The 18,822-nt window shown below is 42.7% G+C and overlaps 1 protein-coding gene across 1 annotated transcript; it reads right to left on the bottom strand.

The window, feature by feature from the left end:
• Nucleotides 1-1,929: 1,929 nt before the first annotated feature.
• On the bottom strand, nucleotides 1,930-15,431 carry BET1 (Bet1 golgi vesicular membrane trafficking protein). The gene is made up of 4 exons (XM_084620522.1): nucleotides 15,159-15,431; nucleotides 6,538-6,653; nucleotides 4,555-4,611; nucleotides 1,930-3,620 (listed from the first exon to the last, which is right to left on the bottom strand). The coding sequence occupies exons 1-4, from the start codon at nucleotides 15,175-15,177 to the stop codon at nucleotides 3,465-3,467; spliced, it is 348 nt and encodes a 115-aa protein (XP_084476648.1). The 5' UTR covers nucleotides 15,178-15,431; the 3' UTR covers nucleotides 1,930-3,464.
• Between the last annotated feature and the right edge of the window lie 3,391 nt (nucleotides 15,432-18,822).

The following is an 18,822-nucleotide window of genomic DNA, read 5'->3' as shown; positions in this document are numbered from 1 at the left end:
TTCAGCAAATCATAACTTTTCCAGTGGCATCCTACATGACCCATCTTGCATAAAATACATCATGATTATGCTATAATCATATCTCACTATGAAGAATAAGGGGTGCAGTGTCACTCCCTCCTCATATTTTACTGTTCCTTCATGCTTAAAGATACCCTCACTTTTCTCCAAAGTATCAGATCTATTTTTCCTAGAAAACTAATGAGGTAGTAATATCAAGAAAAGGCTAAAACTCAAGCTACTGTTTTCCCAGACATCAAGGGTTAGGGAGATGAGTCTTTCATAGACATACCTTTTACTCACCTGTTGAGATTTAAAACCTACACCTCAAAATCCTGTCAGTTTTAAACAATCTAAGAATCAAATAGAGGCAGATTTTATATTCTGAGGATTCCCACAAAGGCTGAGAAAAGGCAAGAATAAACTGTAAAGCAGTACTAGTGTGAACCCTGGTGTTAGGGCAACACTTCTGGGCAAGGGCAGAAAACAAGTATACCAACATGCATTCAAGTGTAGTTCAATTATGCTATGTGTTGCACACGCAACGAGTCCCTGCCCGTATAGGTATTTGTATGCACCAGGCACCAGGGAGAGAGAAAAAAAAGTAGTCTATGTAGTGAAACTGTTCAGCTACTATGTTTGATCACCAAAAAGAGATGCTGCAGTAACATGAAGACAGTATGTGCATCTATGTATGTATTGTGACAAAGTCTGGCTGCACAGCTGCAAGAGAATAGTGGAAGGGCTGTTAGCCTTAGAATGATAAAGGCCATTTTCCCTATAAACTGAGGGGTTACCTCAGTGCAACTAGGGACACCTGAGTCCAATCAAGGGCTGCCTAAGACATTTATAAACCCCTCTTCTGGTGAGAGAAGGGGCAGAGAGACAAGTTGTTGCAGGGCTAGTGGTAGCTGGAAGATAGGCTTCTCCAGGGTGAGAGGCTGCTCTGCTCCTGACAAGGGAAACAACTAAACTGAATGCCTGTTTAGCGGAAGGATGGGTACTCTGGGGCCAATAACAGGATAACTCCCCACCTGAGAGACGGGATAGGAAAAGGTGTCTTCCTGTCTTTTGTGTTTGTGAATTTGTTTCTTTTGTTTGGAGCACTCTTTGGGCCTGCCCCAAAGCCTTCCTTGAAAATATTGATAAATAAAAAGGGAAAGAAACACTGTCCAGAGTGGGGCTGATTTGCTCCAGGCCCTGCCACTAGCAAAGGGGGAAGCGCTAAGCCTGGCAAGACAGATGAGGTGCAAAAGCTCTGGAGGTCAGAGGCAATGTACTGTATTCTGAATAATGCTTGTAGTATCTCAGCTTGGGGGGGGTAACGCTCACTCCCAAAGACTACAATACCTACAAACAGAATAGTGAGTGGACTTTAATTCCTGAAGGCAGATTTATGTTAAAAATGGAGGGATCCTTGGGCAGAGGGCCATTGCAACATACCTACAGTGATACAAACAGCCATCCTTTAAAGATGGAGGATGTGTTACGTAAGAGTCAGTGTTTCAAGCACATTTTGTTTGTGTAAATTTTTTTAGATGTTTGACAAAAACATTTTCAAGTCTACTCAAACTACAGTAGATTAATTCTTTTGCAGACTATCTAGAATTAGGTCTCTTCAAATGTGGTAGATAAGAAAAAACACAATCAAGTTGCTGAATATGGATTATAAAAGTAACTACCCACCAGACTAATACTAGTATGATACTTAAATATTCAGAATGCACCTCAGTTTACCAGTTGTTTTTTTTCCAAAATGATTGTTGCATCATTAAATGCTGCTGTTTAAAATATTGAATACTGATTCTAACATTATTTTAAAATCAGCACTTTTGAAAAACCTCTTAGTATTTTATGCTAGGAAAGACTACATAAGATGGAACAAAACCTGCAATCTATTTTCAGGAACAAATCCATATGGCTAAGAAATATACCACAGACATGCTTTATTTTTTACACTTTGTAATGGGGTAGTACTACAAGTCATGGCAACATATTGCATTTAATAGTGAGTCCAGAAAGTTTAGGCAAGGCATAGTTTTCTTTTAGATAACATTTCAATCTCCAGAAAATGGTTTCTATTTTGTATGCTGCATTTAACAGTGTAATAGTTGCTAGTCAACAATTTACCTTTATGAATAACCAAAACTAAGGCTTAATCAACAAATAAATAAAAGTGCCTCTAACAAAAGAGGTAATTAGTGCTATCTTGCATCATAATACTCTCCAGTATAAGAGCTTATAAATCTGGCTTCACATTTAAAAATTATGCTAAGTAGCTTTAAGAGGTCATTAACTGACAAATGTACGAAGGATAAAAACCCCAGCGATTCAATAGAATCAGTAAGTTTTAAGTACTTAAATATAAAATGTAATGGAAAGATGCTATGCAAATATTTGCATCTTGTCCATGCTGGTTCCCCAAACTATCAAAAGGCATTTGGTTATATTGAATTCGTCTTAGGGCTTGTCTACATATACAATGTTGCTGCAGCTGTGCCACGATAGCACTTCAGTGTGGACATTACCAATGCACACCTGAGGGGTTCTCCCATCTGCATAGGTAATCCACCTCCCCAAGAGGCAGAAGCTAGGTCAACAGATGAATTCTTCCATCCACCTAATGTTGTCTATAGCAGGGGTTTGGTTTGCATAGCTAATGTCTCTCAGGGATGTGGATTTTTCCACACCTTGAGAAACATAGCTCTCTCGCTGTAAATCCCCAGGGTAGACCAGCCCTTAGCAATGCTTGGTCTCAAATTAAAATTAACCAACATTCTTCCAGTTTAGGTCAGTTAATTCCTCCTTAACCTGCGAGGTGAATTTTTTTTTTTTAATTTCATTTTAAAATTCTAAGCCATGATACTTATAGAAACTTGCCAACCCACACCCAAAGCATCACAAGTATGAAGATACTGTACTTGTAGTTTCAGGTGGTTTAATCTATGCTACAATAAATCTGTTTTGAAAAAGCATAAGCCTTTTTCATACTTTTACAATCTGCAAATTGCTACAAGCCTTATCCTGAGGTCCTTGCTCAGGGTCAGGCCCTAATTTTGTTAATATTTGTTTTTACTTTATTAAAAACGTGAAACCCATTAAAGGAAATTCAGAGTTAAAGGTTCACATTTTGTCCTTGCGGGCGCATTTTTTATTTATTTATTTTTGTGCATTTCCAAAGATACTTCCCCAAGAAGTAACTTGAGCCAAGATGTAAATATGCACAAGGTAGTATGATAACATTTGTTAACCCCAGAAAATAGGGGATATGATAAGAAAGCTTCTGGAATGGTAAACATTAAGACAAAATATACATAACAAATGCACTGATATCTAATATAATTTACAATAACCATTTAACCACATTTATCAACAGAGTATGTAAATTTAAGGTCTGGCCTCACAGATTAACACCATTTTGTAATTCTCTTGAAGTGGCACAAAAAAGCTGGATATAATTTGCATCATCTCAGTTTAATAATCCAGTAAATTACAAAAAAGACAAAGAGTGCAAAGAGCATCATGTAGCACAATAGTTTTGTCTGGCTCCCTCTGGAGAGTGTTTTCAGTCTGCCTATAGTTGCATCTAGAAATCCACCCGTAGAATCAAAGTCAGAGTCCTATGAAAAAGGAGAACATAAAGAGAATCATTTTAAGCAAGTAATACCACGCTACAATGCTCTAGGCACAATCACTTCTTGCATTTGTCTTTTCTTCTTATATTTAAAGTATTAAAAAACCATTTCAAACCAGCATATGAACAGGCAGTTACATCTTGCTAGCCTATAATAAAGGGAAGTCCTCATTTCATGTCCATTCCATCTGATTATCTATTTTCAGGTACAAGACCATCTTACACAAGTAACCAATTTTCTTGGATTTTTGCTTCCCTCCTCCATTTTTTAAAATCAATTCTAGCACTGACATGCCCCCTGTACAGGTTTGTCAAAGCTATATTTTAAATCCTATTGCATGGTTTGTTTTAATGGAGCAGAAATAGTTAGACTCATCTGGGACCTACCAATCTTTACTGCTCCTTTAAAAGTTATATTCATACAAAGGCCATGTCTATGCTTATCGGGGATCAATGGTGCTGTGATCGATGCAGCAGGGGTTGATTTAACAGGTCTAGTGAAGACCCACTAAATCGATCACAGAGCACTCTCCGGAACAAGAAGATTAAAGTAAGAGATGCAGCGCAATGCAGACACTGCAGTAAGTCAACATAAGCTACGTTGACTCCAGCTACATTTTTCATGTAGCTGTAGTAGTGTAACTTAGGTCAACTTACCCCAGTAGCGCAGACAAGGCCAAAGTGTTTACATGAGGAAGCACTGCTGCTACAGAAATAATAGCTAACGGTCAATTTGGAGGACAGAACTGTTCCTCCTTTTTGTCCCTATAATAATTAACATTTTTGTGGTATTATATAACATAAGGGATAAGTTCTTAGTCCCGTCACTACAAGATTCTTAATATAAAAAATGCCAACTATAAACAAGCATATGTATATATCACTGTAAAAATTAATAAGATTAATTGCTACATACTTACCATGTCTGATAACATTTTATTCTGATTTTTAACTTCTGTTCCAATTTCAATAGAAAGCTATAAAAGAAGTGAGCATTACCATTACTTATATTATTTGAGCCATATAAACCAGATTTGACTATTATATACTGGGAGAAGTCATTCTGAAAATATCTGTCATCTCCTGTGTTTTTCTAGATGTAGTAACATGGATGCTATATTTTGAAAGAGGCTAAAGAAAAGCATCTATGAAATTGTGCACAAGTGCAATAGATAAGGCCCTCAACTCTGGGACACTTGTTACTTTAACACCATCCCCCTATGGCAAAGTGGCTCTAACCTGAATGCATCTCCCGACATGCAGATGCATCTTCTGGTGATGTAGTGCTACCACCGCATCTACATTTATGTTGTATCAGTTTACGACAAGAACATATACAGCCTAAAGACTGGCATTATTTTATGGTATACATTTTTCTCAGGATTTTTTTTAGGTTCTCTATAAAGATTGATTCTGGAATCAAATATTCAGAATAGAGAGAAGGTGTTTATAGCCTTTTCCCTATTTTTCTCATTTTACTAAGAACCACTCTTCACAGTGGAAGAAGACATAGCATGAATTTCCAGAAATTTAAAAGATATGGGTGAAATTTACATAGCAATACGCTACTCAAGGGTGCAGTTATTAGGTTATTGACACACCGCTTGGATGGCTGAATGTACTGTCTGTGTTCCTGGTTCTCAGTACACCTGAAGTATATGGCAATCACCTAACTAATGCACACCCTGGAGTAGGTTATTGCTATATTACTAACATGTTGACAGCAGAATTTCAAACTTTCCTACCTGGGGCCACCCAAATGACCTACTTTTTTGTGTCATGATCCCACTCCCATGGTCTTTTGCTCTTTTTGTAAGAGGGTACTGTGCAGATGATTCTAAGTGGCACTTATCAGGAGTATAGCACAGTGCGGGCAGTAAGGAAGATGGTTAGGAGAGACAAGCTGTGAGAGCAGAAATCAGAGCTTCTTCTTCCCTCCCTTTAGTTCACTCCACTAGATCTTAGCAGTCACTGTGTTTTGGTGATTTTACTTCAAAATCCCAACTACCACCTGTGATGCAACCCCCAATTTGACAATCCTAGTTCAAAGTATGATTTAAGATGACAGCATTTATTTAAGCTAATGTCTCTATGCTTGTCTAATTGGAACTGAATTGCTTAATTATGAGCAACAGTCTGAGCAATAACATTGTAAGGGCTTTGATTCTGTAAAATTCATTGCCTTGCACCACATCTCTAGAAACAGCACCTATAGTGAGGACTCCAAAATGTTTAATAGGTTTTGGAATGGATTAACTATTGGAAAAATGGAGTTTCTTGTTGAGTAGAGTGGACTCTCAGGGTTCTAGTTAGAAAAGGATTTATTTTAAAAATACAGTACTCGGTCTCTAGAATGAGTTTCCCTAGTCAAGAAGTTTCTTCTTTTGAGGAAATCAGGATGTTACTTCCAAAATAATTATTCCATATTATACATTCATAAATAGATGTAGTAAAAGTTGTCCAAACCTCAACTTAAAGGACTTGATTGTTCTTCAACTACTGTCTCTGCTAAGTACAAGTAGTCTAATTTCTTAAATTAACAGGAACAAACAAAAACCTAGTTGTCAGGCCAATTACGGAGCTGAACCCAGGCTTCTAGTTTCCCTGGCCAGTGTGAGTCATACTCGAGGAAATGCTGACTTCTGGAGTTGACAATAAGCAGTAAGTATAGACTCTGCTGTCCTCATCAGGCAAGTAGCTTCATGATTAGCGAAAAAGGACAGCAGGAGCTAAAGTCTAATTAAAGAGGAAATCAGCTACACGAGTGAATGCACTGTGCTTTTTGACTGGCAATATTTTGTTCCGGGATTCAATTTATGTTCTAAACTTTTCCTCTATTGCTGCTTCACTATTGTGCACTTAATTCAATCAAAGTGATGATGCCACTATAATTATATACTTACTGATTTTATGGCAGAGACTTTTGTACGCAGACTTTCAGTTAACCTTTCATTTTCCTCTTCGTGTACACTATACCCACTGTTGGTATAGCCATAGTTACTGGTAGGTGCTCCTTCACCTAAACACAAAAAAAACGGTAAATCAGGTCTACAGACAGGAAATATCATCCAAGCAAAATACAGTATCATGGGGATCCCAGTCCATCTATGGTTACAAATGCATTTCCTTGTGCATCCCTGCAGCATCCTCAAGAGTGAGCAAGAGACATTGTTAACATATACATATTCTCTCAGCCAATTAGAACATTGAGTTTAGCTTTCAGTTCAGAAATTGGGAAAATTAAAAGGTTCTTTGGTAACCTTGATTTAACTAATTCATATATCACAACCCAATTTTGCCCTCAGATACAGTACATTTGTGTATTCTCCAAGGAAGACAGCCTGAATGTTAAAAGCATACCTGAAAGTAGAACTGAGTCCATTGTATATTAAGGTATACATTCCCAACTATGCTGTATGTGGCATTCAGGAGTTAAGGTTACTCAGTAAGTCTTCATATTTTTGACTTTGAAATGTTTACATTTGTAACCTGTTATATGAAATATAGGTTTTAATGTTCCTTTAGTTTATAAAAAGGGAAAAGGATTAACATACAGGCTGCGTAATCAGAGGTTTCCTTATGTTTCTACCAGCAAGAGACCTCTGCCTTGCGGTGGAATGCTGCACTTGGCAAGTCTTCTGCTAGGTGGATGAAGGAGCTTCACAGTTGCTACCCAGACTGTCAACTGGCAGATGACTGACCAGTACAGGAGAGTCAGTGCCAAAATCATCAGCTTAGTATGCTCACCCCCTCCAATCTCTAATAAAGAGACCATCCAACCAGCAGCTAAACAGCATACTGGGAGAGATATACACCAAGATCCCTGCATTCCCCCCTCCCACCCACGCACACCACCCAGTACTCAAAGTAAAAACAGTCTAGCTTTGCAGGGCTAAGAGGAATAGCAGGGTGAAGCAGGCCACAAGTAGAAGACATACCAAGGGAGGTGGCTGGATAAAAGCCTGGGTTTTTATCTGCTAAATTTTAGAATAGAGATTGTATTTACTTTCAGCGAGCAATCTAGTTCCTATCATCATTTATCATGACTAGCTAAAAATTTCAAATCACACTAAAACTGTTTGAATCCCCTCAACAAATTAATTCTCTCGGTTCATCTTTGAAAAGGTTTTGAGAGAGAGGAGACAGAGCAATCATATCAAAACTAGAATAATGGATTGATATTATCTCTTGACTGATTTCCCACTGTACTGTACATAGTAAAGGCATACACAGGAAAACAGGATAACTAGATAACCGATATTAAGGATTTATGATATTCCGTAATACCACGGTGGTTTTTTGTTTGGTGGTTGTTTTTTTACAGATGCAGATTAAAAACAAATTTTTTTCACCAGTTGGCCTGATGACAAGTTTTCAGTAAGGATGAATGAACTGGAAAGCTTCCATTTTACTATCATGTTACTCAACAATGGGGAAATGGATCTTTTTTCTTTTATTCTTTTAAATTTTTTTCCAATCAGATTTGGATTAAGACCAAAGTTGGCTCAAAGGGAATCTTTTCGCAGAGTCACAAGCATGTGCCAAATATGAAGTTATAACTGAAGTAACCTTATAGTACTCATTACTAAGTGAATATCATAATAGGTACGTGTTTACAATGGACTTCGATAATCTGTAGCTTGGAGCCAGAGTCCGGTAGTTATACATCAAAGATCATTGCAAGAGACAGTCTTTTACAAATGGAACAAGCATTCCAAGTCTTTTTAATAAGCAAACCCCATATTTACATAAATCACAACTTCAAGTGGGAATGGGGTTGCCAGACAGGTATGGAAGAAGTACAAAGGGCAGACTTTTGAGAGAAATCAGTGCCGTGTGTGTACTGTCCCACAACATTGTGTGCTATCATTGTGGGAATAAGCAGTATGCAGTAAGCACAACTGTGTAATAGGCAGCCAAAGAAGGCACAGGTGGCTGGCAGCAATGGCAGAAATTCTAGAAATTATAAGTATTCATAAGAATAGAAGAATTTACGTAGACAACCTCTCTCAATGTGCCCCAATCTGAGCGGGACTGGGTAGGAAAGTAGAAACTGAATAGATTAAATAAAACAGATTTCTCCTAAAATAAAATGTAAGAGTCTGTCAAGAGTTGTGAAATAGGAAGATACAGGATTCACGCTCATCTTAAAAGTGCACAAAAAATTGTTTCTTTGGATTCTTTAAGATCAAATATTCTGCTAACTGGAACCATCTACTGAAATGACAGAGCACAAAGTTTAATGAACCTGTAAGCAAGCAGGACATTTTTTAATGTCCTCATAATAGCAACGTAGCCACACGATAAATTTAAGTCACTCTGGCCTTCTAATAGCTTTTCAACATTAGTTTCATTCAGGAACAGTCTGTTAGTGCCCCACGCTGGAGGGACGGCGAAAAACTCCCAGGGCCTCTGCCAATCTGCCCTGGAGGAAAATTCCTTTCCGACCCCAAATATGGCAATCAGCTGAACTCCGAGTATGTGGGCAAGACTCACCAACCAGATACCCAGGAAAGAATTCTCTGTAGTAACTCAGATCCCACCCCATCTAACATCCCATCACAGGCCATTGGGCCTATTTACTACGAAAAGCCAAAAATCAATTAATTGCCAAAATCATGTTATCTCCTCCATAAACGTATTGAGCTTAATCTTGAAGCCATATAGGTCTTTTGCCCCCACTGCTTCCCTTGGAAGGCTGTTCCAGAACTTCACTGATGGTTAGAAACCTTTGTCTAATTTCAAATCTAAACTTCCTGATGGCCAGTTTATATCCATTTGTTCTTGTGTCCACATTGGTGCTGAGCTTAAATAATTCCTCTCCCTCTCCAGTATTTATCCCTTTGATATATTTATAGAGAGCAATCATATCTCCCCTCAGCCTTCTTTAGCTTAAGCTAAACAAGCCAAGCTCCTTAAGTCTCCTTTCATAAGACAGGTTTTCCATTCCTCAGATCATCCTAGTAGCCCTTCTCTGTACCTGTTTGAATTCATCCTTCTTAAACTTGGGAGACCAGAACTACACACAGTATTCCAGCTGAGGTCTCACAGGTGCCTTGTATAATAGTACTAGCATCTCCTTATCTTTACTGGAAGTACCTCGCCTGATGCATCCCAAGACTGAATTAGCTTTTTTCACGGCCATATCACATTGGCGGCTCATACTCATCGTGTGGTCAACCAATACTCCAAGGTCCTTCTTCTCCTCTGTTACTTCCAATTGATGCGTCCCCATCTTATAACTAAAATTCTTGTTGTTAATCCCTAAATGCATGACCTTACACTTCTCACTATTAAATTTCATCCTATTACTATTACTCCAGTTTACAAGGTCATCCAGATCTTCCTGTATGATATCCTGGTCCTTCTCTGAATTGGCAATACCTCCTAGCTTTGTGTCATCCGCAAACTTTATTAACACCCTCCCACTTTTCGTGCTGAGGTCAATAATAAAAAGATTAAATAAGATTGGTCCCAAAACCAATCCCTGAGGAACTCCACTGGTAACCTCCCTCCAGCCTGACAGTTCACCTTTCAGTATTACCCACTGTAGTCTCCTCTTTAACCAGTTCCTTATCCACCTTTCAATTTTCATATTGATCCCCATCTTTTCCAATAGGAAACGCTGAAAAGCAAAACAATTAATTTTATCAATTTGCAACCTCCTTTTTATGTTGAACATTACCTTCAATGTAGCACGAAATGAGCAATTAGGAGAAGTGTCTGAAGCCCTTCAACCTTAGTATACCCATCCAGACATATTTAAATTTGCAGGTCTTGCAAGTGAAGAAAGGGGAAAAATTTAAAGAAACAATATTACAGAGTGAGCTGGTGGCAATCCCTATATTTTAGTTACTTTGACATTAATGGTTTAATATGACCCAGGAATGGGTACAAACATCCATTCAGGGAAAGTATGTTCCCATTTAATACTGATCCCATATCTGAACAGAAAATCAAAGAATACTGTCCGAATTAATCCTAAACTTCTGATGCATGGGTCACATGATATAAATCCTGAAGTATTAATACCTACCAGTCCTAGAACGCATTGTGGAAGCTCAAAAGTTCTTTTACTATCACCATCAACACCATGGTTGGTTGACCAAAAGATAAGGATGCCCAAACTTCCCAAAGACTCTGTGGAATTCAGGAACAGTCTCTATATTTGCACCCAACTACCATAAATGTTAAAATGTATAATGAGCACAAACTTTTTAAAAAGCATGACTTTTAATCAGAGGCGGGATAGATAAAAATCTATGATTTTTAAAAGAAATTTTTAAAAATTGGATTTTTTTATTTAAGTCGGATTTTTTTTTTTTTTGATAAAAAAGAGTTTTAATTAAGATACATTAGGGCTCAAAGATATCTCATCATGGACTAGAGATTATAAATTCTAATTCTATAGTATGAGATAATATATTCATGTAATGTTTAAGAAAAGTTTTGTAAATGAGTTCCAATAGTTCATGGATTAGGGACCAATTTTAGGGGGTTCCACAGGCGTCTGTATAGATTATTTAGGTTAATCCTTCTATCTACTCAATGGGACTCAGTGCTCAGTCTAGAAGATACCATCAGAGATGCTTAGTTTTGCAGTTCTCGAACTGTGGATTTGTGTCTCCAGAAGTAAAATTCTTGTTAACAGCAAAAATGTTTGTAAATAAATAAAGAAACAACATATAGAGGTGAGAAATAACAGATCTCAACTCTGTTGTCCCTCTGCAAATTTCTGACCACAGAGTCAATCCCTTCTCTCTAAAAGTGCAAAGTTTCAAAAAGTTCAATGAATAGAAGATTGGGGGCGGAATAAATCTGGACAAGGAGAGGAAGTCTGGAGATAAACGTGAGAAGTGAGGGACAGATGCTTGTTTTGTTAAAATATTATATATTTGCTGTAGAACAAAAAAAAACCAAAATACTTAATGTTGGTGTTTTAGTTAAATAAAACTATTTAAATGTCTGTCTGGTGATGTTCTCCTCCTAATACAGCATGGCAAGAAAATCCTCCAAATATTAATGATTAACCCTTTGAACTGGAGATAGTTCACCTCCCAATGACTTCATAAATATCTGCTTCAGTTACTTTTGGTAAATGAAATAACCAATCATTAATTTTTGATATAGCTGTAAAACTAATCTGAAAAGTTTTCAAAATAAATCACTTTAAAAACGTATAGTTGTGTACCTTCTAAAAATAAAACCTCCATCTATCTCTGAGTTGTGAAGAATATGTATTAAGGTAATAACAACCAACAAGAATGCACTTTTATGTAGAAAACCATGATTAAATAGAGTCTTCCTGGCTAGTGATTTAAATCATGATTTAAATCAAATCCACCCTGATCAGAGGACCACAGCGAAAGGCACTAAACATTTTTTTTTTAAAAAGCTACTGAAGGTGTGTTTGGAGGGACCCGTCACTACAAGCTGACCACTCCTTCAGTGGAAATCTGATGTGATTTAATTAGAGAACTAGACCCACACAAAAAAACCAGAAGAATTCAGAAACAGCTATGGAACCTATTACTTAACTAACACGATGCATCCCAAGCACAAAGAAGCGTCAGAAACGTGGCTGATAGAATAACAGAATTTTTTCTCTTCTAGCATTTAAAAGTAAAGATCAAGATTTCTACCCCAAATCTTGTTTGCAGAGTATGTTGTATCATGCAGTTGCATCATAATTAGAGCTCTGTGTTTGTCATGGAGGGGGCAGAAGTCACGGATTCCGTGACTTCCTGAGACCTCTGTGACTTCTGCAGCAGCCTGTATGGCTGACCCCAGGGCCAGCTGCTCAGGCAGCCCTGGGGACAGCCACACAGGCTGCTGCGGGAGTGGCCCCGCAGCCAGCTGCAACTGGAGTGGTCCCGACCCCAGAGCCAGCCGCTGCTCTGGAGGCCCCAGGTAGTTGGCCTCAGGAACACCCGAGTGGTGGCCAATGCAACTGGCCCTGGGGACTGCCTGAGCAGTGGTCCCCGGCGGCAACCAGAGCAACCACAGCTTGGTGGCCCCCCAGGGCTTCCCTGCCCCGCCGCTGGTGCCGCAGGCTCCCCCTCCCCTCTGTGGCATCCCTCACCCGCAAGATTCAATAGGTATTTATGGTATAAGTCATGGACAGGTCACAGGTCCTGATTTTTTGTTTCTTACCCATGACCTGTCCATGACTTTTACTAAAAATACCCATGATTAAATCATAGCCTTAATCAGAATGGAAGACTGGAAGTAAAATAATTGTCCTAGATCAGTTGAATTCTGTACATTTTAAAAAAAATATTGTTGGTATTGCAGTAGTGTCAAAGGCCATATCTGCACTGTATGCTTCTTTTGAGGGCGTGTAGAGTATGTACTAAGGTGGCCCTCCAACCCCCAGCACAGGTTTAAATAGCAGTGTAGACAGGGAGGCACAGCTTAGGTGAGTAGAGTACAGACATGCCTGAATAGTCAGGGTATGTACTCAGGTACATATCCTACATGGCTCTCTATTCGCCCGAGCCATGCCTTCCTGTCTACATTGCTCTTTTTAGTCATGCAGTGTTCCACTGCTTCCCAGCTGGAGACTTTCCCTTTCCCTGCCACAAGGAAAAACACCAGCACTGGGTAAAGGCTCTGGCAGGGGGAGGCAGCAGGGAAAGGTTCTGGCGGAGGGGAAAAGGTTCCAGCAACTCCCCACTTCTAGAACCTTTCCCCACTTCAGGTAAGGACTCCAGCAAAGGGGAGGCAGCAGGAAAAGGCTCTGACAGCTCCCTGCTGCTGGAGCCCTTTGCCGCCAGAGCTTTTCCTTACTGCAGATAAGGATTCTGGTGGCAGGGGGAAGGCTCCAGCAGAGCAAAAGGCTCTGGCAACTCCCCACCACAGGGAACAGCTCAGCCTCTCCCTGCCAGAGCCTTTTCTCACTGCAGTGAAAGGCTTGGGGACCTGCTGAAGTCTTTCCATGCTGCCCTTTCCCCGCACCAGAGTCTTTCACTGACATATAGCTACACACTGCAGTATGGACGCAGCCTGTTTTTCACTGCACCATGTAGCTACACATACCCTACACACTGTGTAGTGTAGACGTAGCCTAAGGCCCCCAGACAGAAATCAGGGCTCTGTTGTGCTACTCATGATAGAAACAACATAACAAAAAGATGGTCTACTGGCCCAAATAACTTACAGTCTAAAACCTCATCTACACATATCATTTACACTAGCATAGTGATTTCAGTCAGGAGCGTAGCTGAAAAAACTACACACTTGGTGACATAGCTCTGCTGACAAAACCCCCAGTGTATACACAGCTATGCCAACAGAAGAAGGCTTTTCTCAGCAAAGGTAAGGTTATGAAGGGAAGTGTTTTTTATACCTGCAAAATTCATGTTTGTTGGCAAATGCTGAGTCTACCATATGGGCTATGCTGTCCTAGGATCTGTAGTGTAAACATAGCCTAAGTAACAGAGTCTGTTTTACCACATTCTGAATGGTTTGGTCAAAACTAACTCCTAACTACTTAGTAGATTGGGTAATCCATTATTTTATTCTTATATTTTATTTACATAATTACAGTTTTGTCAATTTGGACAATGTTTTTTCTCATTTACTTAACTTTTTCCCCCATTAAGGGGAAAAATCACAACCTTACAGTAGTGAAAGGATTTAACTGCTATGTGCTGTACAAGTAATAGTGCCCGTCCCCAGACAATAACATGTTCATAACTTCCCATACCCCCTTTTTACATAATTCTTCCAATGGCCAATATTCTTGTTACCCAACTGGGTTATTTCCAAGCCATACTCTAGACACATCCGGAGGTTTGATGCCAGCTGCAGAAGTAGCTTGTCTTCAGGCAGGAAATGAAGGGCAACAAACAGCTAGACATAAATTTTACAAATACGTTTTTCAAGTCACAGGCTCTGAAACAGAGTCCACGAGCTTAGTACTAGCATACCACAAAACAAAAAGGCAAAAACACCAACAGCATTTTAAATGCATCTTCTTTCACTTTCTGTCACCCTCGGCAGGTTGGAGGATGATCTCTACCACAGATTTACATATGGGTCCCGAGAGGACTCAGGCCTCCCACTGTCTGTAAACAACAACGGACTGCTCGAGGGTACTGAGAGAAGGCCTGAAACAACGACAACACTCAATGCCTGGGAGGAGGGCGGGTAAAGGAAAGCAGCAGCTGGAGTGGTGGGGGGTCTGATAAGCAGTGACCAACGAGGTGGAAAGAAAAGTATCCCAAGGGCTCCCCCGAAGAAGTAGCTCAGCGCTGGGATGGTGTCTGGCTTCTGCAGCCTCCTCTCAGTGCCACTTACTTCACGGGGGGCGGGGGGGGGGTGCACAGCCCCGGCTGGGGTAACCGCCCCGGACTTTAGCCAGAGGCGAGTTCAGGCCGCGGGTAAGGAGGCCACAGAAACGACTCAGGCATCATTTCCACCTGCTTACACGGCCCGGTCACCCCCCAGCTCCCGAGTCCGCCCCCCAGCTCTTCTCCGCGCCGATCCGCCCTGCAACGGCCCGCCGCCGGCCCCCGCTTACCCAGCCCAGCGCGCCTCATCCCTGCGGCGGGAGGGGCCGGGGGGCCGCTGAGCAAGGGGCTCTGCGCCTCTGCGGCCGCGGCCAAGCTCCGGCTTCCGGGCCCGCCTCAGGGGCCACCCGTCACCCCAAACGCCACGACATCGCTGCCCCGCAGCCCTCTGGGTAACGCAGTCCCTGCGCGGGCGGGGCCCTTCCGGCCGAGCCCGGGGCCTCCTGGGTAGCGTCGTTCCGGCGCGGCGGCGCCACCTGGGTCCCGCCGTTGCGGCGCAGCCGCGACTCCACGGCCAGGGGAGGGGCGGGCGGGTCAGCAGGAGTGGGCAGGGCCCGGGCTGGGCGCCCGGGGAAGTGCGTCGGCGGAGACGGGACGCTCCGGCGCCCTGTGGGGCCAGCCCTGTGGCGCGGCGGGGGCCGGAGCGGCAGCCCCTGCAGCCAACCCCTGCGTTCCCGCAGCAGCCCGGGGCCTGGGGCAGGGCCCCGCCACCCTTGGCCCCAGGCGGCGGCTGTCCGCCAGCGCCGCCCCGGGCGCTGTATTCCGGCAGCTGCAGGCCAGCTCCTGCGCCCTGTCCCCCTGTGCTGTGCCCTCGCCCCTGCAGGCTTCGCTTTTCTCTCCGCTTTCTTCTCTTCTCCGCTTTCTCCTCCCTTGGGTCCCTCTCGCCCGCTCCTGTTATGCTCCCTCTTCTCTCCCGGGCCCTAGTCCTGCCTCGCTCCCCCTCACTCCTTCACTTTCATTTCCTTTCATGCCCGCCACAAGCCAGCCCGGAAGCGGTGAGGAGAAGCCATGGCGGCTCGGGTCAGCCGCGTTCTCCAGATCTGTTGACTGAGCTGTCTATAGATTTGCGCCTGTCTTATTTCCCAGCGTCACAGTGAGCCTCTGATTCCATATGCCTCTAACACTTCATGCAGAAGAGGGTTGGCTCGATGACTTTGAAGGGGCAATGAGAGTCTCTGGCATTACTTGTGGCAGCAGGATGAGCAGGGTGTGAACATGTGACAAAATTAGTGATCATTAGGGTTGCCAGGTGTCCCGTTTTTCACAGGCACACCCGGTCGAAAAGGGACCCTGGCAGCTCCAGTCAGCGGGGTTAAGGCAGGCTCTCTACCCGCCCTGGCTCCATGCAGCTCCCAGAAGCGACCAGCATATCCCTGCAGCTCCTAGGCATAGGGGCGGCCTGGGAGGCTCCGCACACTGCCCTCACCCTGATGCCGGCTCCGCAGCTCCTATTGGCCGGGAACTGCAGCCAATGGGAGCTGCAGGGGCAGCTCTTGCGGGCGAGGGCAGTGCATGGAGCCCCTGACCACTCGTGCGCCTAGGGACCACAGGGACATAGTAGCTGCTTCTGGGAGCTGCCTGACGTAAGCACCACTGAGAGCCCGCACCCAAACCCCCTGCTCCAGTCCTGAGACCCCACCTGGAGCCTGCACCCCAGCCCTGAGCCCCCTCCTGCACTCTAAATCCATCATCCCTGGTGTCACCCCAGAGCCCTCACCCCCAGCTGGAGCCCTCACCCTCTCCTGCACCCCAATCCCCTGCTCCAGCCTAGTGAATATGAGCAAGTGAGGATGGGGGAGACCAAGTGATGGAGGGAGGGGGGAAGGAGCGAGCAGTGGTGGGCCTCGGGGAAGGGGGAAGGCCTCAGGGAAGGGGCAGGGCAAGGGTGTTTCGTTTTCTGCAATCAGAAAGTTGGCACCCAGTGATCATGGGTAATTTAGACATAAAGGCAGTCAGCCAGCCTGCTCTTAGTTTCAGCAAAGCTGGCTGCCTGGTGGCTCATTCAGCTAACCAGTCTGCAGGGATTTACAAAAACTTGGTCTTAACACCATCTTTTTAAATGGGCCCTGAAAACAACTTTACTTGTTAAAAAATGTGGTATATGGAATTTCTGCTGGTGACAATTTTTTTAGAAATAATCTGGGGCTAGAAAAGCTGTTTCACTCGTGCTGCAAAGGTTTCAGAGTGGTAGCTGTGTTAGTCTGTATCAGAGGAGTACTTGTGGCACCTTAGAAACTAAAAAATTTATCTGGGCATAAACTTTCGTGGGCTAAAACCCACTTCATCGAATGCATGCAGTGGAAAATACAGTAGGAAGATATATATGCACAGAGAACATGAAAAAATGGGTGTTGCCATACCGGCTCTAACGAGACCAATCAATTAAGGTGGGTTATGATCAGCAGGAGAAAAAAAACCTTTTGTAGTGGACACTGCTCCAGATGAGGCCTCACCAATGTCGAATAGAGGGGAACGATCACGTACCCCGATCTGCTGGCAATGCCCCTACTTATATTGCCCAAAATGGCATTAGCCTTCTTGGCAACAAGGACACATTGTTGACTCATATCCAGCTTCTCATCCACTGTAACCCCTTAGTCCTTTTCTGCAGAACTGCTGTCTAACCATTCGGTCCCTAGTCTGTAGCGGTGCATGGGAGTCTTCCGTCCTAAGTGCAGGACTCTGCACTTGTCCTTGTTGAACCTCATCAGATTTCTTTTGGCCCAATCCTCTAATTTGTCTAGGTCCTTCTGTATCCTATCCCTACCCTCCAGTGTATCTACCACTCCTCCCAGTTTAGTGTCATCTGCAAACTTGCTGAGGGTGCAATCCACTCCATCCTCCAGATCATTTATGAAGATATTGAACAAAACCGGCCCCAGGACCAACCCTTTGGGCACTCCACTTGACACCGGCTGCCAACTAGATATGGAGCCATTGATCACTACCTGTTGAACCCAGCTTTCTATCCACCTTATAGACCATTCATCCAGTCCATACTTCTTTAACTTGCTGGCAAGAATACTGTGGGAGACTGTATCAAAAGCTTTGCTAAAGTCAAGGAATAACACGTCCACTGCTTTCCCCTCATCCACAGAGCCAGTTATCTAGTCGTAGAAGGCAGTTAGATTAGTCAGGCATGACTTGCCCTTGGTGAAAGCATGCTGACTGTTCCTGATCATTTTCCTCTCCTCTGAGTGCTTCAGAATTGATTCCTTGAGGACCTGCTCCATGATTTTTCCAGGGACTGAGGTGAGGCTGACTGGCCTATAGTTCCCAGGATCCTCCTCCTTCCCTTTTTTAAAGATGGGCACTACATTAGCCTTTTTCCAGTTGTCCGGGACCTCCCCCGATTGCCGTGAGTTTTCAAAGATAATGGCCAATGGCTCTGCAATTACATCTGCCAACTCCTTTAGCACTCTTGGATGCAGAGCATCTGGCCCCATGGTCTTGTGCTCGTCCAGCTTTTCTAAATAGTCCTGAACTGCTTCTTTCTCCACAGAGGGTTGGTCACCTTCTCCCCATGTTGTGCTGCCCAATGCAGTAGTCTAGGAGCTGACCTTGTTCATGAAGACAGAGGCAGAAAGTTCTTAAATTAAAAGTTGTTTTGAAAATGTAACAGACCTTCATGTATTAAGATGAGCACTATTTTTTGAATCGTGCCTTAAACTTTTTCTAAGAACTGATCATATCATATACTAATAGGTTCTCAGTCTTGGTGTTGCAAAAAGGTTTCAGGTAATCCTTGAATCATGAGCACCTTCCCTTTTTATGGCTAGCTAGGAAGAATAAATTCTAAAAATATTGTTTTTTGCTGTAGTAAGATGGAGTCACAGTATTGAAAAGATTAAGAACCACTGTCCTAGTGGAACCCCTTTTTGTAAGTGTTAAAGG

Source organism: Lepidochelys olivacea, assembly GCF_965140295.1.
Source record: "Lepidochelys olivacea isolate rLepOli2 genome assembly, chromosome: 2".
NCBI classification, from domain to species: Eukaryota; Metazoa; Chordata; order Testudines; family Cheloniidae; genus Lepidochelys; species Lepidochelys olivacea.
Note: the sequence above shows the minus strand (reverse complement) of the source record. Positions and strands in the feature narration are given on the sequence as shown.